Raw genomic sequence first — 24,875 nt, 5'->3', positions numbered from 1 at the left:
GACAGCCGCCTTGCCCCAGGATCCCCTGTCTCTACTTCTGAAGTATTGGGAATACAGGTGGCTGCCATGCCTGCCCAACTTTTACATTGTTCTAGCGATCCAAACATCAGTCCTCAGGCTTGATCAGCAAGTGTGTTATCTGCTGAGCCACCAGCCAGCCCAGGCTGTTCTCCGGGTGTAGTCAGCACACCATTCTGTTTTCCTCTCGTGGCTGTTGTCAACAGGTCAGCTATGGCTCTAGTCTTTGCTCCTCATGCCCGTTTCCTCCCTCTCCGTGTCTCCTTCTCAGTCTGACCACTTTGTGCCCTGCGGTGCCAGCTTCTTTTCATGCTTTCTGCTTGCTGTAGGTTGAGCATCTTAAATCCATTGCTTTGTAGGTTCTGTTTTTTATCAAATTTGTATCCACTCACCATTTCTTCGAGTGTTTTGTGTTACGTCCTCCATCTCACCCTTTCAGGGTCTCAGTGAGTTCCATAGATGACTGGTGCTCCATTTGTTTTTAAATAATTCTCCTCTGTGTATTTAAATATCTCCTTTGCTATGTCTTCCATCTCAGAGATCTTTCCTTCTTCTGTATCTAACGTACCATTAGTCCTCTCCAGTGTAAATGTCATTCTCTTTACTGTGTTTCTTTTCTGGGGCTTCAGTGTGGGCACTTTTGGTATCATTTGGATTCCCACTTAGCATTCTGAATACATAGAATGCTGTTACTTCCTTGTCCGATAATTCTCAGTTTTAATAGATCTATTTTCATCTAAAATTTGGGTCATATTCTCCTGCTTATTTGAATGCCTGATAATTTAAAAAACCTCTAATACCATATGCTGTATACAATGTCTCCCTTGCTGCATGGGAATTTGCATGTTCTTATAGGTAGTTGTAAAGCTTACTCTGGAACAGCGACTTGGAAATGGCTTGGGTCTTTGCGTGATGCTTTTTAAGTTGTTAGAGCGGGTCCAGGGAAACATTTAGTCTAGGGCCTTGTTACCAATAATCACTTTTCTCTGTGACCAAATACCTAAATACCTGGCAGGAAGCAACTTAATGGGGGCAGCGTTTATTTTGGCTCACAGTTTGAGAGTACAGCCCATCATGTTAGGGACAACGTGGCCGCAGGAGCACAAGGCTGCTTGTTCAATCTGGGCAGGCCAGGAGGTAAAGAGCAGGGAATGTTGGTACTCAGCTGGCTTTCTCCTTGTCCCGTGTTGGAGTCTTCTCTCCTCAATTTAAGCCTCTCTGGAATGCCTTCATAGACACACCTAGAGATGTGTCTCCTAGGTGGTTCTAAATCTAATCAAGATACCAATGAAGAGCAACCATCACAAGGGCCAGTTATCCCCCACAACCAAACAATGTCCTCCTGCATCCTCTACCACTGCCTGATGAACTGACATGTTAGCTCCAGGTGGAAGGGATTCCCTACACGCCTGGTCATTTTCTTTCCCTTCCATTTGGGTGGTTCTTTTCCCGGCCTCAGGTATATCCTACACCAATGAGTGCCCTCCCGAATACTCTAAAGGAGAGCCCTCCAGTCTCCTGAGTTCTTCCTTGAGGTAGTTCTCTTCCATTATGTCTGGTGAATCCTCTGTTTGGCTCTTCCAGGTCTCGACTCCAGTGGTCTGCAGAGCCTGGCAGGTTCTGTCCTCCCGGTATCATGGCATGGGAGTCTTCTCAAGGCAGCAGTCTGGGCTATTTGAAGATTCGTTTCTTCAATTTTCAGCTTTCTGGAACAGCATGGTCTGTTGCCTGAAGCCCAGTGTCTTCAAAAGAGCTGTAATATTTAGTCTAGATTTTGAATGTCTCTGGCAGAAAGGGAAACTTGATCTTTGTTCTCTCTTGTCCAGAAGCAGAAGGCTTGTAAACACTTTATTTAAATATACTGACAGTGTTCAGTGACTCACAAAAGATGATTAAATTGTTTGGACTAACAAATAATTCTGACTCTGAGAGTAAATCTTAAAAAAAAAATCTGAAAGGAAAAAAAAACATGCTACATTGCAGAAAAATTCCCAGAATGGCACCATTTTTATTAGTAATTAGGAAGAATTTGTTTAACAAAAAGACAGTAGTTAAAATTAAGGCCTATATATCCAGCTAAATATCACTTATTTATAGGATAATTTCTAAGATTTTCAATATTCAAAAAGCTTAGTATTTAATATCAAGGTCATATTTAATACTAAGCTTTTTGAATATTGAAGGTCATATTAACCTTGATATTAAAGACACATTAACTCTTCCATATTATATGATAATTACAGCATCACACAAACAAACTTTCATAGGGACTAAGACTTAAACAATTCCTACTCCATATCCATGGGTTCTGCACCATGGTTACAACCAACTGTAGAGGGAAAATGTTAGTTACTTTTCACTGTGCTGAGCATAAATGAGCTTGCCATTGTCTCCTGAGCTGCAGAGTGGAGCCACCTGCACGTACCAGCTGTTATAAGTCGTGGGGAGGATTTGGAGTATAAGGGAGGATGTGTCTATAGTAACTTTCAAAGGCTGTGCCATTTTTCACAAAGGACTTGATGCCTGTAGAAAGTCCTGGAATGTCTCTCTGCCCACACTGACGGATGGAATGTCCACAAGTGATGTAACTTCTCAAGGAAGCTAAATCAAGCATTCTCTCCTCACTGTAAAGTGCCACAGGGAAGTAGATCTGAATACTTCCGTTGCTCACTGAACAATGTTCGCATCAGGCTGGCAAGATGGCTCAGGGGTAAGGATGCTTGACACTAAGGCTGATGATCTGACGTCAGTCTCTGGGAACCACGTGGTGGAGAGAGAGACCTGATGACCCCCTCTGCCTGTGTGCTGCAGGATGTGCTTGGCCACACACACACAATGAATAAAATTGAAGGATATATAGTCATTGTTGCCTTAGAAACTATCATTTTGGAGTTACTTTCACAATCACTCGTCTATTACAAAACACTACAGCTTAGCAAAGAAGCATAGAGAATAATATAGAGACGTGTGGGTGCACTTTGCCCTTTAGAAGTCAGAGTTAGCCGTGTAGTTGAAAATCCCAGTGTAGCCTTCTGCTGTTGCCGAGCTCCTTCTCCAGAGATGACAAAGTGCATTTAGAGTCTTTAAATCCTCTCTGTCTCTCAGCTGTTAGGGAAGTGTTCTGTATGTCTTTCTGTGGCTTGGTGTCATCACTCAGCATCGTACTGGACAGGAATCCTTTGGGCTTTTCTTTAATGTGACACTTCTGGGTACCCCAGGACCATCATCCACTCTCCTGATAGAGAGCTAGGTTATGGTTTACTGTTGTAGGGAGGATAGACCCATCTCCTTTTGCACGCATCTGTGTGTGTTTCTTTAAGGTACAATATATGAGAAAATGCCCAGGCTGTAGGGTCAGCCAGTATGTTTCATGGAGTTAGAGTTGGACACTCCTGGCTTTACTGTTCTCTAGAAGAAATACTTCCAGGTTCACTTTCAAATTTTCCCTATAGGATCAGTAAAAAGTACCATGAGCTACGTAATTGTTCAGATGCTCTGACACTTAAATGAAAATCTGGAATCTTACTGATTTATCTAGATAGCTATGCCATAGTTACCTAGTACTTGGGCCATCTCTTTGGGGTTTGAGGTCAATCTGTGCACCCCCTTGTACCTAATTCCTTGTGTATCACACTGACTAATGAAGCTCTTGGAATTTGCCCGTTGGGTCCACCTTTGGCTGAATTCCGTAGTTATATCCCTGTTGAGTGGTGCGCTTTCCTGCCTCTGCTCTGTTCACTCCCATGCCTGCCTTCTGGTGGCACCATGTTTCCATAGGAGGGGCAACATCACCTGACTGTCACCAGCTCAGCCACCCTTAACATGTTCTCCATGTTAGCATAGCACTGTTTATGCCTCCCGACTTGACCAGACACTGCCAGTTCTCACTGGCGACTGTTCCTTGATGGTTTCTTCAAGTGAGATTTTTCTTCTGGGGTTTGTACATGCTTTCAAGAATGATAAGGGTGACAAGGGTCATGTGGTTTCAAACTCCTCAAGCCTTGGGTCAGCATGCTAGACCACCCACCAGCCTACAGTCCAGCAGCACCGTTTTCCCTCCAGAGATAAAGTTTCCCAGCTTAAACGAGGGAGGACAGCGGTGTCCCTGACACATCCGTCCTTCCTCCCTAGAAAGGAAGCTGCTCAAGTTGGCCCAGCTGACTTTGCCCTCACCTGCTCTCTGGTTAGCAGACCACCACTGGTGTGTGATTAGCGTTCATTGATTAGATATCATTCTTTTGCAGCCCTGCGGATCCTTACACCTCCCCTTTGTCCTTCTGCACAAGCTAGTACCTCACCTTTCAGAACATAGTCTAACTCAGTGTGCCTGTGACTGCAGAGGGTGGTCTGTATGCCCGGGAACGCATCTGTTGTGGTTCCCCTCGGTGCCTTACTCTAAGTAGAGAGAACAAGAGAGGGGGAAGCAGCAGGGCCTTGAGACCACAGCTTAACCTTCCTTTGACAAATTAAAGGACTAGGAAAACTCTGTTGAGGCCCTTGCCCGCCCGGGGTCTAGGGAAAGGCCCGTAGGAGGGAGTGACTCGGAGGAGTTAGCTCTGTTATTACGCTGTCCCGTAGCCTGGATTGCAGCGTATTAATTGCCTGCCCATGCACATTTGAGCCTCAGCCTCTCCTTTTGACATGTATACGAGGCAAGGAGAGGCAGCCGTGCTTTTTAAAGTCTGTTCTTGCTGGACCTCTGGAGTCACACTCCACACAGCCAGCTTCTTCACCAACTTGCAAGTCCACATTTTGGGCAGTGACCGATCCCAGCGTGTCTTGGGCACCCAGAGTGCGTATTGCATCATCTTAGCTGATGAATTAGCCTTAAAACAGAGGACGCGCCTGCTCGCCCTGTGCTTCGCTCACAAGTCTGCTTGCTGCTGCTCCAGTTTTATAGGCTGGCCTACCTGTAAAAGCCCAAAGCTTGCTCCGGGGCCAAGTCTTGCTCAAGAAGATCTAAGGGCAGGCTCTGGATTCAGGACTGCGGAGAGTGGGCACATGTAGGGGCCACTGATGGAGAGCAGGGAAATAGATGCCTCTTCCTGACACGGAGCCTTCTCCCTCTCTGTCCCTTGGCATCACTGGCAGATGCTCGAGCTTGCCAGAGACCAGCACGTGTGGCCATCTCTCATTTGGCTTTCACCGTGGCCCTCTTGAGGCAACACCACCATTTCTGTTTGTTTGTTTCTTACAGAAGAGGAATTTGAAGCAACAGGGATCAAGTCACACAGGCATTGGTGCTCAGTGCTTAGGTGCTTGTTCAGGAAGAGGCAGGGCTCCTTTGGCTTGAGAGCCCAGGCTTGAAATCCTGCCCTCGCCTGCGTGCTGAACCTTTCTAAGACTCCGATGAGGCATGGGGTCCAACTGGTGCTCTTGTCTATCTGGCCAAGGCGGTGCTACCCAGGGGGCTAGCAGGGATCCTGGCATTCAGCAAGTCCTGGGACTCCTCTTGTGAGTGGGTGGGCATGTCAGTCTCAGAAATGCTAAAGGTGTGGGAAATATGGAGGGTCTTGCCCCTCACAGACAGCTCCCACTGAACAGACTGAGAGGCCCAGGAGAAGACTGTGAGGACTTTGACCTGGCGCGTCTTCTCACAGTTGTGTGTGTGTGTGTGTGTGTGTGGTGTGTGTGTGTGTGAACAGCTGGGGTTTGTGTGTGACATTAAGGGACATATTTAACTGTAGAGCTTTAAGGCATTGTTTGTAAACTCCTTTATACTCATCCCCCTAAGGAGCCTTTGAGTACGTTTTTGTCTCAGTTACCTGTGTACTCGCCACTGTGTGAAGTTTGGGTGTCACCGATGTCCTGGACACCTGTCGATGCCCCTGTGCCTGTGAAGGCTCGTAAGGCACTGTGGTCTATAAGCCACCTCAGCTCCCCATCCCAACTTCCTCACTCCTCATTCCTGTAGAGAATTTGTGGTCTGAAGCATTTCTTCAGTTTCGGTAGTGATGACATGTGAAATGCTTGTGTATTTATAGAAATGAAAACAAAATACTAATCATCGGCAACCAGTCCTGACTCTTAGGATGGCAAAACAATCCCCTGCTAATGAGCGTGTGATTACAGCTGCCAGGAAATAGCTATTAAAGAGATGGAATCTGCCATACAGGCCAAGAAGGCAGGATGGGTGGGGGCGCACGCGCCTGCTGCCTTGCTCGCCATGCAAGGGCTGTAAGGATCATGTGTATCCGTACACACGGTCTCGCTGCCAGGTCAGAAAGCCAGGACACCTGAGGTCACAACCATATTTCTCACTGTTGAGGTTTTTCTTCTGTCAGGTCTTGGTTTTCAGCCAGGTAGATGGGATTGTTGCTGGGATTGTTATCCTGATGATTCTGTCATTCCTGTGGTGATGGCGTTCTAAACATGCATACATTGTAAACCCATTTTTGTCATTGCAGGTGATGTCATCTACTGACGTTTGTCACCACTAGGCTGTGCTCTCATCACTGCCACTACTTCTAATACTGGCATCCCCATACACAAAGTCTGCCTCCATCAGACACAACTCTAGCCTCCCCCACTTCCCGTCTCTCTGAACTTAGCTGTTCTAGCCATTCATGTGAGTGCAGGCATTCCATGTGTGTCCCTTAGTGTCTGGCTCATTCCATTCATCAAAATGTCTTTCTTCGAGGTCTGGCCATGTGATGGCACATAGCTGGCAGTTTTTCACAATGAAGTGTACCCACAGAGCAAATGTATTTGTACCCATTACTGATGCATATATATTTCAGCTTTGGAAGCCAGATAATAATGTATTTCCATAATCACTGGAGCTTAAATCACTGTGTATTTTTCATCTTTTAAAAGAAATATTATCTTTATTTTCCTCCTTTGAGCATCAACAGATTTGGTCTAGCAGGTGATTATGGGGCCAGGAGGAGGGCTTCTGTTCATGCTGTTCTGGTATGTCTTGGTATCGCTCTAGATCTGGGTTCTCAACCTGTGGGTCGCTACTCCGTGAGGATCACATATTGGATATCCTGTCTATCAGATATTTATATTACAATTCATCAAAGTAGGAAAATTACAATTATGAACTAGCAACAAAGGTAATTTTATGGTTGGGGATCATCACAACATGAGGAACTATATTAAAAGTCACAGAATTAGGGAGGTTTAGAACCACTGCTCTGGAGCATCGGATAACATTATTAAAGTACATTAGGCAAATGTATAACACAAAGTTTATACCCAGGGGTTGGACCAGTGATGGCCGTACTGAATCTGCATTTTTCTTAAGTTCCCCCTTCTGGAGGTCTTCAGTGCAGTCAATATTCCAAGAGGAAATGAAGGTTTTGTCCTGTGTTGTCAACCTTCACTGTGCTGCATGACGTGGAGATGGTCACATAATGCTCGAATTGAGCTTTCGAAATTGTCTGTGCAGCGTGCTTCTGTGTATAGCCAGCGGCACGCTGGTGGCCGGGGAAAACTAGTTCTAGCAACCTGGAGCATAGAAAAAGTAGACTGGGGGGACAAGGAACAGTGCCACCCACCACGCCCCTGTCCTCAGTCTGTCTCATTGGAGAATGTGAAGGACAGTCTTCAGGATGCTGGAACTCTGATTTCCCCCATGCTTGTCTTCAGTTTGGTTTTGGTTAGAAGCAGGTGGATAGCACTGTGTCCATTGGAAAAAGCCTGGTTAGGAGGGTCCTTACCGAATGCTGGCCTTCAGTGGAACGAGCCATGGAGCATCACAGCCCCAAACCAGCCTCACACCCATGTGTAGATAACTCAGGTAGTGGAGGCTAGGCTCCCCATGGGTGGAAACATTGTGACTCAAGACTTTTACCATGATGACTGTTTTCTGTGAGTTGCCTAGGAACTCAGAGCCTGGGCTGTGTCATGGCAGTGGCGGGGACGCTAGCTGTAAGGTAATGGGACACAGGCCCCGCAGCCTTCTCATAGGATACACAGCAAGTACCCCAGAGAGTGTGTCATGGGATGAAGATTTACAGAAATCAGTGGAATTTTAATAAGTTAATACATGTATTAGGTTGAAGGTTTCAAGAAAGTTAAAATTCAACGTTGAAATTCTAAATACAAATACAGGATTAAATATGTTGGCATATGTTTTGTTATCTTTTAAAAAAATCACAAAAGTGTGTTACAGATTTTTTTTTGATGCTCTGTCTACATACGGTTGCTTATTAATAAAGCAGATTTGTGCCACTTGGGAAGCTGTGACTTACAGGTGGTAATGTCTAATAGAAGAGCGCTCCCTAGTGCCCAAAATTTCACATTACAGCCCTATAAGCACCCAGAGTAAAGTTAGGAGGTAAATGTGGAATTTTGAAGTTGGGAAGCTTTGGGCGGTGTTCAGGTGAAGTCTCTTGTCTCTCAGATGATACAGCTGAAGCTCAGCCATTAGTTAGCTTTGAACCCTCAGGAGAATTAGACACCCTGACCATCAGCCTGCTGTGCTGGACTCAAACCCTGCTACTCATTCCATGATGGAATCCATACTGTCCTTGTTCTTTGGGAAGGCATGGCTGAGTCCTTTGAGTTTTCCTTGGTGATGCCCTTCCCTGAACACAGAAGCCAGAGGACCATTCATATACTTCTTTGCTCATCACATCCAGGACTCTGGTCCATTGTCTGCAAGCCACAGGTGTTGGTTGGTGCAGGCAGGTGTGTCTCTCAGCCTCTTCCTCTAACCTTCTCTGGTTTCTCAGGCTCACAATAGCCATATGCTTCTGCAATCTGGGGTACCATGAACCCTGTTCTGCTTGCTTGGGCTTAATACTATATATTTCGCGTGTCTTGCTTTTAGAAGGTGAGTCAGGGGCAGGATTCCATTCATGGACTGATCCTTTGTTGCAAGGAGGAGCTATTTGTTCGTGCTGGCCTCTTGGCTAGCTTAGCTCTGAAATAACCACACAGAAATTGTATTAATTAATCAATGCTTGGCCCATTAGCGGTAGCCTCTTATTGGCTAATTCTCACATCTTGATTTAACCCATTTCTAATAATCTGTATATTGCCACGTGGCAGTGGCTTACCGGGAAAGATTCAGCATGTTTGACTCTGGTGGCTCCATAGCGTCTCTCTGACTCTGCTCTTCTCTCTCCCAGCATTCTGTTTAGTTTTCCTGGCCTACCTAAGTTCTGCCCTATCAAGGGCCCAAAGCAGTTTCTTTATTAACCAATGAAAGTGACACAAAGACAGAAGGACTTCCTACAGCAATCCTTTTCCTAAATATACTTCCTACATGGACTCTCCCCAGTACGAGAAGCCACATTTCCCAGGGACATTCACTAGTTAAGCCTTTGTCACCGACCCAGAGTGCTGCCCCAGATCCATGTGGAGAAAGCTATGATGAACTTGAGCACAGGAGGGGGACCTCTATCATCCTGACCCCAATGCTCTGCTCTTTCTCTTTCTATCATTTCCTTTCTAACTGAGTCAATATAGTGAGTGCCCACTGGTATTTCATGGGTTGTAAGTCCTTGGCAATCATTACAAAACAGAGAATTACAATGACTCTTTTTTTTTTTCCATAGAGGATCTAGGAATCTGCCAAAAGGTTTTGGAGGCTCAAAACCTACTAATCTATTACATGTTTTGTCTTTTTGGGGTTTTCCTTATCTAAAAAGTATGGGAAATGTGGACTAGGAAAGATTGAGAGAGGTTGGGGTATATAGATGTCATGGAGACCATCACGGCTTTGTATAATGAGGCCATTTCTGTGCCGGTGGCTGATTAAGGGCCTTTGAAACCCGCTGTAAGGGTGAGTGTGGAATTTCAAGTGTTACTGGTGGAGGGGTGAGCAGAGAAGCCAGACATAGGTCAGTCCTCTGCGCAGCATTAAATGGAAGAAAAGGCCGAGCGAGCCCTTGGTGCCATGACACCCTGAGAAAAGGAAGGTCGACCAGGAAGACCCATGAGAGAAACCTTAGAGGACCTCCTCCTATTCTTACCAATTAGCTTCTGAGTGTTCAGAGAAGCCCTTCATCCTGTTGTTTGCTTCCTTCAGTTTTATCTTGGTGAAGTTTTTTTTTTGTTTGTTTGTTTTTTCTTTTTTTGGGGGGGGGCAGCAACATTCTAGGGAGGAGAAAGGTTAGTTCTCTTTTCTAAATTTGGAAAATTTGCATTGGAAATTCTGTTCAAGTGCAAGCCAGGAGCCCAGAACTTTGACACCTCATTGGCGCTCTTCATGTTGATTAAGTTCCTGTCTCCAGCCCAGATTTGGCAGCTTATTTTCATGGAGTAATCGGTGTTGAAAGAGCATTTCTTTGACAGTTGCCCTTGGGGAGAACTGGGCTGGGTCTGTTATTTAGGCCAGACAATTAAGTGGAAGAAAATAATAATAAGGCAAACTGCGAGGTCTTCGCTTCGTTCCAAAAATGGTTACATGACCAGCCTCCTTTTCCAGTATTTAAGGGGGCGGGGCTGGTGAATAATGGAAATTGGAGATGAACAAATTCACTTCAGACTTCACAGTGAGTTTCAGTGATCACATTAAAGTAGGTTGGGATCCCGTCTTCAAGTTGGAAAACCTTCCCCAAAGTCAGTCAGGATTGAGTCATCGTGTGTGTGTGTGTGTGTGTGTATGTGTGTGTTTGTGCATGTGTGTGTTTGTGCGCGTGCATTTGCACACACATTGTTCTCTGAGGCTAACTTGAATTTGAAAAGTCACAGCAGGTGTCTATTCTAGTTGAAGAAAGCATCATCAGTCTTCATGCTTAAACTGCCTGCCTTTTAGTGCTGTCTGTGTCCGACCCCATGACAGCATCCCTGTCTCCACGGGCAAGTCACACGTTGTCTCCACCCACACTTACCTGGCAGCTGAATGATGTTTGTGGTAAGGGAATAACTTTTTTCAAAGAATTTTCTTTTCTTTTGTAATTTTAGTAGAAATAAATAGGAGTTATTCAAGCTACATTGTCAAATGACAACATATCTTATGGAGAATTTTCTAGAACATTCTGTTACTGATCCAGGCCCATATTTTGTACATTATACCAGAAACTAAAAGAGTTTATTTGTAAGGTAGTCAGATGTAAGAAAGAGGGATCCCCAAGTTTCAATCCTTCTCCCCTAGGATAGATTAAAGATGTTTTAAATATAGGAAAAAGAGGGTGATTTGGTGCCTGGGAAATGCCTGGAGTCAGAAAGGAGCCAGTGCTGTGCATGTGTGTGAGCAGATTTCATGTCTTTTCATGGAATAGATCTTCAGAAAAAATGCCAGTGCTGGTGTATTTTAAGGGGAGAGCTTTGTCCTTTTGATGTCAAAAGTTACCCAGTGGACACTTGCACAACCCAAGTGAAGGCTGAGAGGCTTTGGCCAATTTGAAATCAGCAAAATTTGTCTCCAAGTTTCTAAGAAGCAACAGAGGCAACCACTGTTGTTATTGCCTATGCCATAAAGAGCAGAAGATGGCTAGAGAGGTGGCTCAGCCTTCAAGAGAACAAACCTGAGTTTGGTTCCCCACATCTGTGTCTGATGGTTCTCAGCTACCTCAGCCTCTAGCTCCAGAGAATCTAACGCCACCTCCTGTATTCCATGGGCGCCTGGATTCCGTGGGTGCCTGCACTCACCTGTGCATAGATATTCATACTTACAGAAAATTAAAAAATAAAAAGAAATCTTTTTTTTCCAAAGAGTGAAAGGATGGCTGAGGGCTTGTTTAAAAGATGACCCAAGGCAGGAAAATGTAAGAGTTTTTTGTCAAGAAAGTTGGGTGCCTCTGCCAAGAAGGGATTTCCTCCTCACTGGGCCATGGCATTTTTGGCATCTTTGGCTACAGCAAAGGGCATGAACAAGCAGGCAAATAGCTAATTTTGGACTCTATCCTTCTGTGTGTTCAATGTGTAAGAAATTGTTTCTTAAAAGAGCAAATTGGGACTGAGAATGTGGCTGGGTGGTAGAGTGCTTGCTAGCATTTGCAAGGCCCTTGTTTTAATAGCCCCCACTGCAAAAATGTACACATTAAAGAGTAAACAGCAAGCTAGGGAAATGACTCAGAGGGCAGAGTGCTTGCTGCAAAAGAATTCACTTCCCCTCAGAACCTCAGAGCCTAAGTACAAACCTAAGTGTGAGCCTATAATTTTGGTGTTGGGAGCGGAAGCAGAGAGTTTCCTGGGGGACACAAGTCAGCTAGTCTAGCCTAATTGTTGATATCCAGGTCTAGTGAAGGATTCTGTCTTATAATATGAGGTGCAATGTGATTGAAGATGCTTTGACATGGACTGCTGGCCTCTGTGTACACAGGCGTATTCATGCATTTGTGAAGAAACACAAATGAAAATCAAGTCCATAGCTAGTCTGTTGAGTAAATGTCCATTGTCTAAGTACTTTACATGAGCACAAGGTATTCATCTCACGGAATATTAGCAGGTTTGGAATTGAAACCCTGAGATGACAGACCGAGGATCAGAGACAGGGATCCAAGTAGTGTGAACAAGGTGCAAGGAAGGATAGCAGGTTGTGGGTATAGAGGCTGTGTGGAGCCACAGACTCTGTCCTTTGGCCATGGGGAGACAGAGTCTTGTTCAGCTTCAACTAAGATGTTTAACACACTGTCTAGTGTGTACTGGGAAGGGAGTGACAGGCCAGAGTTAGACTAGCCAAGACCAGCAGTTCCTTTCATACAAAGAAAGTGTGTCCAACCCATGGCCTGTGGGCCACATGTGACCTGGAATAGTCACAGAGAGTCACAAGTATGGCCCAACATGAAATTGGAAACTTCTTTCAAACCTTATGAGCGCTCTCTCTCTCTCTCTCTCTCTCTCTCTCTCTCTCTCTCTCTGTGTGTGTGTGTGTGTGTGTGTGTGTGTGTGAATTTTGTAACTCAGTTATACAGTGAACTTTGAGAATGGCCACATCTATAGAAGTGCTAAGAGGTTAGACATACTTCTGTAGTAACAATGACAGCAACATGGAAGAGTCATGGCAGTGTTAGAAGGAAGTCCCCATGTTGTGGTGACCCCCACCATAGAATTACTGCTATTAATACCTCACAACTGTAGTTTTGTTACTGTTATGAATTATAATATAAATATCTGATATGAAGTATATCTGATATGTGGCCCCAAAGTGGTCACAGCCCAGAGGTTGAGAACTGGGGTATTTGAGGCAGCATGGAGGAGGGAGGCAAGGAACTCACTGGAGGTGAAAAGTGAGGAAGGACATTGAGTCTGGCATAGCTATCTAATTGCAAGCATTATCGGTGGAAGACATGCAGGATAGGAGCATGTATATAAATTCAGCGAAAACAAAGACAGCCCCTTCCTCCCTAAGCACAAGGATCCACTTCCCACTGTTTTATTTACTAAAAACAATGCATTGTTGGTTGAGACTTGTGGAATTGATTTCACAACTTATTAGTACTGTCTGGAATTGTAAGTATGGAATGGGCTCCAGCTGGAGCTTGGGTGGTTGAGAACTGTGCGCTGTAACAGGGCCCCTGAGGACCCCAGAAGGAGGCAGGTTGCGGAGGGTATGGAGTCAGACGGAGGACATTTGGAGCCTCTCAGCACTGCTTCAGCAAAGCCCCTAGAGTGACCTATGCTCTGAACCAACTTTTACTTGGAAGAAAGGGTCTCAAGCTGCAGGAAGGAGAAGAGAAAGGAAGGAGAGAGAAAGGGGGTAAAGAGGAGAAAGCTGAAGAAAGGAAGAATGGCAAATCACAGGCTTAAATGATGAGGCAAGATGCAGAGTGGACCTCATCAAAGGTTCGCTTGTTCTCTGTCCAGAGAGAGGCTGCGGCACAGGAGTTAGTCGGGTCATCGGTGAGACGGCATAAACACACAGCAACCGCTATGCTGAGGGAAGAGACATGGGCAAATATCTGAAGGCCCACGAATAAATGTGAACAGCAAACTGGGAAAGAAATCTAGAATGTTAAAGGGCACCATATTGATGGTGTGTTCATCAAACACTCCATGCCTGTATTCTTTCTTCTCTGTGTTGCCAACCCCACTGTCCCTGAGTAATCCCTAGGTGATACCAGCTGTGAGGACTCTTGGGAAAGGCAGGAGCCTGAGGATGCCTAATAGTCTGTTTAGGAAGACATTGGTCCCAAGAGGGTGGGACTGGTGGTGTCTGGTGTAGAAACTATTACAGATGGCTAGTCACAGAGCAGGTTAAGTATGCCCAGCCTTCTGAAGGGGTGGCTCAGAGGACATAGATATATCAAGACACTGAAGAAGGTGTGTGTGTGTGTGTGTGTGTGTGTGTGTGTGTGTGCATGTGCATGCATGTGTATGTCAGATTTATATGAATCCCAGGCTCATCACAAGCTGTATCTGAGTGAATTCATGCCCTAAAGAATTCACCAGAGAGTCAGAAATCTAAGCAAGGTTAAACAGAGTCCATGTCCCCACTGGCCATTCTGTGATCCTCACATAGGACCAGACTTAGAGAGCCAAACAAAATAAACCTCAGCCCAGATCCCATTTTGGCCACCTTATGATCCTTTGATCCTTTTGAAGAGCCGGTCCAGACACACAACAAAGGCTTGAAAAATTGCTGGTTTGGGGAGCCACAGCCCAATGAAAGGAAGGTTAGAACTCAGGGCCCAAACTGAGTCAGGTGAACTGCCTGCTTAAATAAAACAACGTTCTCTGTGGTCCTTAAACAAAAGCCAAAGTTTCTTGACATAACTTTTAAATTATCCAGGATCTAAGCCAATGTTACTTGTCATGTAATAAGCTTGGAAAGTTTCGTCTTCTTGGGAAAGAAAAACTAGTAGATCCCAGTGCCAAGATGATGCAGACATTGGATTTGTGAAAGTCTTAAAAATAGCATAAAAGTGTTTCAGGTAGAAGATAAATAGAAAATGAGAAAGTCCATGCAAAGAAGTAAACTGAAAGAATTTGTGATGAGTCGTATAATAAATAGAATTAGTAACTTAGCAGATATTCTCATTAGCAGATAGACCTAAATTCAAACACATCGATAATTGTGTGATATGTGACTGGCTTAGTCACTGTAATTAAAGGCAGGGCCTGTCAAGATAGACAAACTAAAGAAGACCCAGATAAATGTCACAAGAAACTTATCTTAATTTTCACGGTTCAAAAGCAAGGATCTAATCACAATGCAAAAAAAATGTTAATATTAATCAAAATAAAGCAAAAAAGTGGCCACATCACTATGGGTAGAGTTGGGACAATCAAGTGGTAAAAAGGACTTCACCATGACACAAGGGCTGGTGCTTCAGACAACTAGAGCTCAACATATATGGCGCCCAAAAGGAAATTGGAATAAGAAGTAGAAAATCCCATTTCACTTGGAGAATTCACTTTTCCCACTTGATGATCAGCAGACATGGTAGAATAAAAATCAGCAAGGCTATCGAGGAACAGAATGGCTTCACCAGTCAGCTGACCAGAAGGGACATCTCCAGAGCATTCCACCTGGCTGCAGGAGAACATGTACCTTTTCACATACAGACAAAACAGTCACCAGCATAGGTCATATCCTAAAGCCCGAAACAAACCATGACAAATCTTAACGGATTAGAATCAGTGACAAAGATAATAGGAATATGTCCAACCACTTGAAATGAACATGCTTCAGAATCACCCACGTGTCAAGGAGAAATTCTCAAAGGAAATTAGAAAATAGTTTGTACCAAATAAACAGACACTGTACTAAAAGCTGTGGGATGTGACACAGGAGGGAAAATTGCAACACCACAGACTTACACTAGAAAAAAAGAAAACCATGTAAACACCCAAATTTAAAAAAATAAAAGACTAAGAATAAAAATGATCTGAAAGGTAGAAAAAATAGTAATGGAAAATAGTGAAATTGAAACATTAGAAAAAAATCAAGAAAAAAAAACCTTTTTTTAAAAAGAAAAATAAAATTGATCAAGAATAATGGGAGAAGACAGAGTTGCCAGCACTAGGAAAGAAAGATAAGACCATAGTGCAAGCTTAGCCGCAGAGTCTTGCTAATAACTCTAAGTTAAAAATGGACAGCTAAGAAAAATGGACCCATTCCTTACTGACCACAAACTACCAAACCCTAGATGGAGACAGATAAGCTGAGGCCTTATAACTATGGCTAATGATAACTTCAAAAGAAAAGAGCTTGCAGTTAACTTTGAAAGAAAAAAAAAAAAAAGACTCTCTAGGCCCAGATGGCTTCCTGGCAAGTTCTACCAAACAATTCAAGACAAAACAAAACCGATGTTATAAAATCCCATCCAGAAAAAAGGAAGAGAAATGCTTCCCAACTCTTGTCATGATGCCACAGTTCCCATGATGTGAAAACCAGACAGACAGGATGGTACAGGCCGGTATCCTAAGCAAAGATGCAAAACTCCTTAAGAAAATGTTAGCAAATCAGATCCAGCAGCAAGTAACAAGATTAATGCACCATGACCAAATGAGGTGCAAGGCTCATCGGATGCTGAGATTCAGGCAGCATGAACCAGTTGTATCAGCAGTCTGAAGAAAAACCACAATCACGTCAGGTAATGTCAAAAGGGCGCCTAACGCAAGTCATCACCACTTGTGATCACAGTTCCTCCCAGGATTCACAAAAACCTGCTTCTGACATTACAGTTAGCAGTGAAGATTAAACAGACTTCCTCTTGATACTGGGAACATGAAAACTAGCCACTTTCTGCACTCCTGTTGACTATTAACACAAAGTCCTAACTAGCAGAGGAAGGAAGGTTCAGGTATGTTTTGGTGAGGAAGAAACCAAAACATTTTTTTTCACAGATAATATTATTGCCTGTGTAAGCATTGCAAGTAAATCTACGGAAACAAAACCAAAAAACTAAAGCCTCCTAGAATTAATAAATTTAATGAAGTTAGAGGATTCAAGAACAACACACCAAAGCCATTATTCCTGTCTCCTAATAAGCAACGGGGAATGGAAAAATAACAAACAAAAACTTTCTACAATAACTTCAAAGGACAGGGACTACTTATATAAATTTAGGAAACAAAACCAGAAAACAATATACCACACCTATAGCTGAAAGCTGAACATAGTTGAAAGTAATCAGAGGAAATCCACATTAATGAACGTAGATTTATGAATTGGAAGTCACCTGCTAAAGCTGTTCTGTCAAAATTTATCCATAAACCTTAACATTCCAGAGTTTTTGTCCTTTTCCACATGTGTGTGGGTTGTACCTGCATGTGTATATTTGTGCACACACATGCATGTACGTGTGTGTGTGTGTGAGAGAGAGAGCTTGTGCCCATATGTGTGGGCTGAATGTTGATATCAGGTATCTTCTAGATTGTTCTTTCTTCATTCTGGCAGAGTCATTCAGTCAAATGCAGAGCTCGCTTTTATGGCTAGTCTAGCTAACTGTTTGCTCGTCCATGGGCTGGGATTACAGGCGGACCTCCAGGCACTCCTGTGAGATCCGGGGATCTGAACTCTGGTCCTCAGTTGTGTGACAAGCACTTTAATCCCTGAGCCATCTCCTTAGCCCTGTCTCAGGAATCTTTTTAGTAATATAGACAAACTGCTTCCGGACTTTAAACAAAGTTCACTTGAAAAGGAACATAAATAGTCAAATAATACTGAGGGAGAAAAGTGACATAGAAGGTATCAACAGCATACATAAATGTAAAATCTTAACAGTAAGCTGTAACTGAGATAATGTGATATTGGCAAATAGATCGATGGAGAGAAATCAGCATGCACAAGCATAATCTACGGATTTTTGCTACCTTGCAAAAGCATTGAAATAAATAAAGTCTCTTAACAAATGGCCTTAAGTCAATGGGGAAGTTAAATGAAGAAAATGAAGAGAAGAGAACTTTAAACTTTGTATAATCTCAAAAATGGATCATATGGCCAAGTATAAAAACTAAAACATAGCAGTTGTGTTAAAAGTCTTGGAGACCTGAGTCAGACAGGAGTTGCTCCCTGGAATCCTGTCCCCTGCACCTGGTAGAGGTGAGCAGTAAGGAGCTCGGCCTTCGAGAGGCTGATGTTCAGCATACACTTCCAGTCAGGGCACGATTGATGTCGGAACACATTGTGGGCACCGATGTCTGGGCAGCATTCTTACTCAGCCCCCACCAATGCAAGATGGGCCTCTCACTACCGTCTCAGTTTTTAGATACATGGAAGCAATCAGTACGTTCCAGCTGTGGCAGAGCCAGGAGTGTCCAAGGGACCTCCTTTTGCAACTAGGGTGTCCCCCACCACACTGTTCTGCCTGTTCTTGACAATACAGATCACACACACACACACCACCACCACCACCACCACCACCAAACAAAGAAGCACTAATAAACAAAAAACAAAAACACCTGGCTCTTGTGACCCAGATGTAGGTATGCTACCATGACATCCACTTCTTTTTCTCTTGTGATTTCTTTTCCTCAGGTTTTTGGTTGGTGAGTCTTTGCTGTTGATTCCTTTTCCAGCTTCAGCTTCGTTAGTGCCATCTTGTGTCTAGAGTGGGCATTGCAGGAAGAAAGCAACAGCATTTTAAACATTATTTTTAGAGGGTAGGGTTTGGATTGTTCAGGTGTTAGGCCAAGTCATTAGACACGCACATTCTGGTAAGCGCCATCTTCAGTGTAAGAAGCTGATAGAATCAAACAGGTTTTAAATCCTCATCTGCTTGTCCCTTTTTGTAGAAGGGCCCAGCTTCTCACATCTGTTGTCTAGAGGCCCCTGAGCAGTTTGGGTGTAATCCATCATTCCAGAATTTGGGTCATGTGTGCAGAGGGTGAGCCTTACAGGCTGGACTTTTCAGGGGGCTATAGGGTCCAGTCAGCACCTCTTGTGGCCTTGGGTGGACTTAGCGGAAGTCAGGACTTGCGTTTCTGAAGGAGGAAGTGACAGACGGTAGAAAACTCACAAGCTTACAAGACGCATACTTTCTTCGCCTTGTTTTTTGACCTTTACTGCTTGCTTTTATACTGCCAAAGTATCGTGATGCACATTGTAAGAAGACAAAGAGAAGAGAACATGCACCTAGTCAGCCCTTTCTTCCCTTCCCTCTGCAGCGCCACAGAGTTTAGATCTGAGCAAGTCCCTGCCCACTGAGCCACATGCCACTTGTAATAAATTACTCTTCTATTGGCTTGCGACAGGTGTTAGATTTTACTTGTCATAGAAATGGCACTTTGGGGGAAATCTTTACTTTCTTATGTATGTGGGGATTTTTTTTGTTTTTGTTTTCTTTTTTAATGTAGAGGCCTCTTATTAAGACAGGTTCTTCAAGCCACGTGAAGAAACATGTAAAGAGGACTTAGTGTCTTAGCACAGGCACCCGGAAGGAGAGCCGTCCTGTCTGTTTAAACCTTGCTTTTAGTAAGAGTATATCCAGTGTTTAGATATTAGCTAGACTCTGAACCTGTCGTGTAATGTTTATTGTGTTTTGAGTACACTCAAAATGCCTTTTGTTTTTAGCTTTGAGTATTCAGATGCAGCTTTCCTTGAATGTCTGTTTGTCTGTTTGGTCCTTTGGTGGGTCATGCTGGAGTTTTTGACAAAACACACACACACATACATTTGCCTATCTTGATCCCTGAAATGTCCCTATTTTGGGTTGTACTTTTTTCAGTCAATGCCATTTCATGCAGATTGTTTCCTAAAATCTGCATGCCAGCTTTGTATTAAAGAAAGTCTGTCAGTACATTAAAATGATTATCCTTAAATTATGGGATTAGGGATCATTTTGTTTTCTTTTCTATAATTTCCAACTTTCAAAATGATATGTTTTGTTAAAAATGAAGTTTAATAAACTGTTGATACCATGTCAACTACTTATGGGTGAAAGATTGTTAGGATGGTAGATATGAGCTAAGGAAACCTGCTTAATTTGGATAGTCACCACCTATCTATGCAGTGTCTACAGAAGAAAATTATTTTGATATTATTGGAGCTGTTTAAAGACAATACGTTGCACTTTCTTCTTGGAGAATGATGATAGAGTGAATTATGTTTTCTTAAACTGAGAGTTTAAAACTTTGTGTATGGCAGGTTATTTGGAGGGTTTCCAGGGCCATGCGCACTAGGGAAGCACTCTGTCAGCGAGCTACAACCTCAGCCCTCTTTGCAATATTTAAAATGTTCAGTCGGTCTCTCTAAGGTAGACACCCTGGCCTTGAACTTCCACTCTGCCTACCTCAGCTCCCAGAGAAGCTGACATCACAGGTCTGCACCTCTAGACTGGTCAGAAGATGATTTTTTTCAAGTCTGATGTTTTCCATCATATCAGCTTTGAACTTAAGAAAATTCAAAGTAACACTTAAATGTGGTGTTGTCTTTTCTCTAAGGGAACAGAGTTGTATTCACACAGGATGGTTTTACAAGACATGGGGCCTACTGACTGCAGCCTGGGGCACTGGTTGCTTTGCGAAAGTTTGTGTGCCCTCTTGGTTTCAGATGCCATCTCTTACAGCCGTGCCCTGTCTTGTCCAGCATATACATAAGGATGAAGGAGCATATATTTATACACCAGGATGCATACACCCAGCAATCAGGGATTCTGATGCCTTGGGTACACCCTTCACATGTCATGAATAGCCCCCACTGCTTTCAGTTCTGAAATAAGGTTCAGTCAGTTTCAGATCCTCACACTTACCTTCAGAGCTGGTTCTCCCTTAACTTGATGAAAACCTCAGTTGACCTCCTAATCATTGAAGATTGCACTTCTATATAAACCCATAACATCTCCTTGTCTCTTTTCCCTGTCTGCAGCACTGGGACAGATTATGTTGTATGTGGATGGGATGAATGGGGTCATCAACCACAGTGAGACCATCCAGTGGCTTTACACTCTCGTTGGGTCAAAGGTAAGACAAGTTTTTTTTCTTTCTTTTTTTCTTTCTTTTTTTTTTCTTTTGGAACATCTTGTTCATTTTTTAAATCATTGCCTTTTTGTTTAAATCCTCTCTGAAATGTTTTCACAAAGAGAAGTCCTATCAGCTTTGTTCAAGTCCTGTCTTGGTATAAACAATGAGTAATCCTTTGTAGGTTTTCAAGCCCATGCCAATCACAGCTTTATAACGTTTTAATGCACTTCTGCCTTTTCTTCTCCTAAGCTGTAATCAAATGCCTTTGGCACTCTTGGTTTCTAATGCTTAATTAAAATGTTATACCATAGATAAAGTACCTATGTACGCCTTATATTTTGTGACCTCCATGGTAGGATCTATGTGAGGTCATAGATACCAGACGAGAGCTCCAGTGCCCTTACTGGCCCTTGGATTTCCTTTCCCAGTGTTGTGATGTGAAAAAATCTCTCCCATTTCATAATGGAAAAACTATTTTCCCTTGGGCAACTGAAATGTTTTTTTCCCCTCTATCTTTTTAGCTTTGTTTTCTGTGGAAAATGGAAGCGACTCTATTTTGATGCTAGTGCGAGTGGTCTTGGACGTGGAGCGGAATGCTGGGTCTCTGAGGTTGACTTAGCGAGGCTGGAGGGAGATTTGTATCTGTTCTCCTGTGGTGGAGGTTTCTGTTTTCCTTGCATCTGCTTGGAGGCCTCCCTGGCTGACGGGTCGTCTGGAAGCAGTTCCTTCCATAGCTCTCTGATTGATGTCCATGACCTTAAAGTCTAGAGAGATGGGCGAATTTTTTTTAATTAAAAAGGGACTTTTAATACATGTTCCAAATGAATTAAGAAATCTTTGTAGTTCTGTTGCGGTCCTGACAAGCCTGATGTGGTGGCACGGGGACAGGGAAGAGCACGGATGAGCGCAGGGGAAGGGGAGTGCCGTGGCCTGAGGACGGTCCCTGAACCCCTGTCCTGGGAGCTCAGGCAGCCCTGTGGGAAGGTGTGGCCTTTTGTGAGCAGCTCAGGCCATGAGGGCTCTTCTCTTGGTAATGGATTGTTGCTGTTGTAGCAGAGGCCTTGTTCGCTGCTCTTCTCTTATGTCAGAACATGGCCTCTGTCCCTTCTGGCATCTGCAGCGACCAGTTCCCATCTTGGATGGAGAGGCTGGCCCCATCTGGAATGTGCTATGAAGATCTTGCCTGTGTCCCTGCCTGTCAACCTATGCAAAATGCAGTTCTGTTCTCTAAAAAAAAAAAAAAAATCACATAGTCTCAGGTGTTGTGTGATGACACTAATGGAGTAAGACAGGAGAAAGTTCCAGAGACAAGGAAGGGTTACAAAGAACTGGAAACCGTGGGGGAGGGGATAAAAAGACATGGTAGCTCAATCTAAAACCTCAATGCTTGGAAGGGGTGAGGCAGAGGATTACTGCAGGTTCAAGACCAGCCTAGGTTATAGTGTAAGATCCTGGCTCAAAACCCCAAAAGAAAAAGAAAAATAGGAAATGAGACGAAACGAGCAGGAGGTAACGAATTCATCGCCTAGCCTCTGGCCTGTGGCATCACTGCAGCCTGTGGTGTTCGTCCCATGTCGTCCCCATCCCTGCTTTGGGATCACTCTGCAGGGTAAAGGATCTGAAAAGGAGAACAAGGGGAATCCGCATTGCATTTTGAAGTACACTGAGAATCATTAAACCAGAAGAAGAAATTGGCAGAGCATTCTTGCCTTCCCTGGCTGGCCTTTAGAGCTCTTGCTTGCTCTGGGTTCCCTCCTCAGGCTCTGCCCGGGGTTGACCAGTTATCTCTTTCCCTACCCTCTGGCTTCATTAGCACTATACTGTCTAGAACAAGTAGATTTTGTCTCCACCTTTCATTTTTCCCAAGAGCTGGTCTTTAGTGCCTGATGACTTCCAGGCATTGTAAGGCTGGGCAAATAGAGTTTAGTGAGCTTGCGTCTTAGGGCCTATGGTGATGCTAAAAAGGCTGACACCAGAAGCTGCTGTCCCATTTACTGTGATGTCAGACACGATCTTGAATCAGGCTACCGGGTATACTCAGTTCAGGTCAGCAGCTGAATGCAGGAAGCAAGCAGCCATTGGCAAGTGTTTTTCCAGCACAGTCCTCCTGAGATGTCCCCTTCCCTACAAAACCTGCCGCCGCCCCTTCCCTCTCTTTCATCTGGGAAGTGAAGGATCTGGAAGACTAGGTGCCTGAGCCTACCCAGGACCCTTAGGTTTAGAGAATGATGCCCCAGTTCTGTCCTCAGCACACAGATTAACCAATGCAGCGGCTGTAGTTTTCCCTAGCTCAGGTGGAGAAGGCAGGGAAGCTGTGTTCGAGCCTTGTCTGTTGGCAGAGTCACGGCTTCTAAACCTGAAAGGTTTGCCTTGACAGCCTGCTGGCTTTGCCTTATACAGGCACAATGTTGATAAAGGAAGTGCTGGTTAGAAAAAAAATTCCTGTTATTCTGTTTTCATAGCGCTTGATTTTCCTCCCATGAAAGGCAACAAGATGTGAATTTGCCGCCTGCCAGAGAGGCATTATGCAATGCACATTCGCAGTTACTTGAAACTCCAGAGAAGAAAAGGATGCGTTTGGCTTTAAAAGAGAAAGCACAGATTGTGTTCTCTGAGGTCTTTCTGTTTACACAGGCCCATCTCTAAACTCCTCAGCCAGAGGGAAGAGGTGGGTGCTCCTGCAATGACTTATTAAGGGTGTGCTGTTGTTTTCTTCCCGGACCTGTAATTCTAATTATTTGGGGTGAGCTGATTCTGTTTGTACAGCGTGGCCTGCCACTCTGTCTTCCATTCGGGCCCTGAGGAAGACCCTCATCTCCTGACCAGGGATGGTCTTGATGTTGCCATGGAAACCACCCTTTGGGTTCCGTTCTGCCTTCTCTCACCCTGCTGTCTATTTCTGCCCACCCCACGGAACCTCATTCTTCCAGCTGTGTGTCAGGCAGCTGACGGACACCAGTGGGCTTCCTCTGCGTCTGTGTGAAGATGGGCACGCTGTTCTGCTCTGACGTAACCCTGCTAACTAGTGTGGGGCGGGATGAACAGAGCCGTGGCTTCTCCTCACACATTCTACATTCTCTCTGTGAACCCTCATTAGAGCACAATCTGAGCTACGCGGCATGGAGGACATAGGATTAGAGGAGGGAGAAGATGGGAGGGCTGGGGACAGTTACTATGAAGCGATAGGGCCTGGGAAGGATAGCAGCCAAGGGGAGACAGATGTGGAGACATTGTGAGGAGCAGCTTGCGAGGCCTAGCTTTCTGGATTTAGAAAACGTGAGTCGTATCTCAGAGTGGGACAGTGCCTCTGGCAGGAGCAGAGAAGCTCATATAAATTTTGGAAGGATATTTTTGAAATGAAGGGAATGCCCCCAAGTAGAGCCCCTGTGTCGGGAAAGTGTGCTGGTTGCTCAGGAGATGAGAGTGAGTAGACATTTGGTTCTGTAGTCACTACTGTGTCACTGGTAAGTGACACTCAAGTGACCCACATATAGGCTGAGGCATGAAGAATGTCGTTAGTACCTACAGTTATAGAATCCTAGCTGTGACGAGCGCTGAGTCGTGTTAAAGTTGCTCTTGTTATCTTGAGTTACAATCCCGATATTTCTAGAAAAATATCAACTAGCTCAGCCCAAGTGGGACATGGGAGTTGATGGGAAGCCATTCTTCTGGGGGAAGCACCTTCATCTAGACCATTCCCAAACACTGTGTATATGTCAGTGATGCTGAATTCCCTATGCACTGCTCTGAGCATTTGAGGGTGGCTGTCAGGGACTGAGGATATACATATATAGATATATCTATATATACGTGTGTGCATATGCGCATGCACATACATAGCCAAGTCATTAAAGTGTCTAAATGTAAGCCCAAGGACCTTAGGTTGTTTCCTGGGACCCACATTTAACAACAAACAAACAAACCATGTTGAGTGTGGAGGTGTGCTTATAATCCCAGCACTGGGGAGGCTGCACAGCTACCCTGGACGGCTTGGCCAGCTTTAGACCGATGAGAGACCCCATTTCAAAATAGATGAAAATAAAGGTGAATAGCTCCTAAGCAGTGGCATGTGAGGTTGTCCTCTTGATTCCACATGTAGTCATGTGCACATA

General features: G+C 44.2%; 1 protein-coding gene across 8 annotated transcripts in view; it reads left to right on the top strand.

Annotated features, from left to right (window-relative positions):
- Positions 1-24,875, top strand: part of Fhod3 (formin homology 2 domain containing 3) — a 412,004-nt gene that overhangs the window by 229,811 nt on the left and 157,318 nt on the right. For all 8 annotated transcript variants that reach the window (XM_050134860.1, XM_050134859.1, XM_050134858.1 and 5 more), the window contains exon 6: positions 20,669-20,763. In XM_050134860.1, coding sequence (XP_049990817.1) covers positions 20,669-20,763 — 95 coding nt within the window. The remainder of the gene's footprint in view (positions 1-20,668; positions 20,764-24,875) is intronic.

The sequence above is a fragment of the Alexandromys fortis genome, unplaced genomic scaffold (genome assembly GCF_014885135.2).
Source record: "Alexandromys fortis isolate MF-2015 unplaced genomic scaffold, M_Fortis_MF-2015_v1.1 scaffold_25, whole genome shotgun sequence".
NCBI lineage: Eukaryota > Metazoa > Chordata > Mammalia > Rodentia > Cricetidae > Alexandromys > Alexandromys fortis.
Note: the sequence above shows the minus strand (reverse complement) of the source record. Positions and strands in the feature narration are given on the sequence as shown.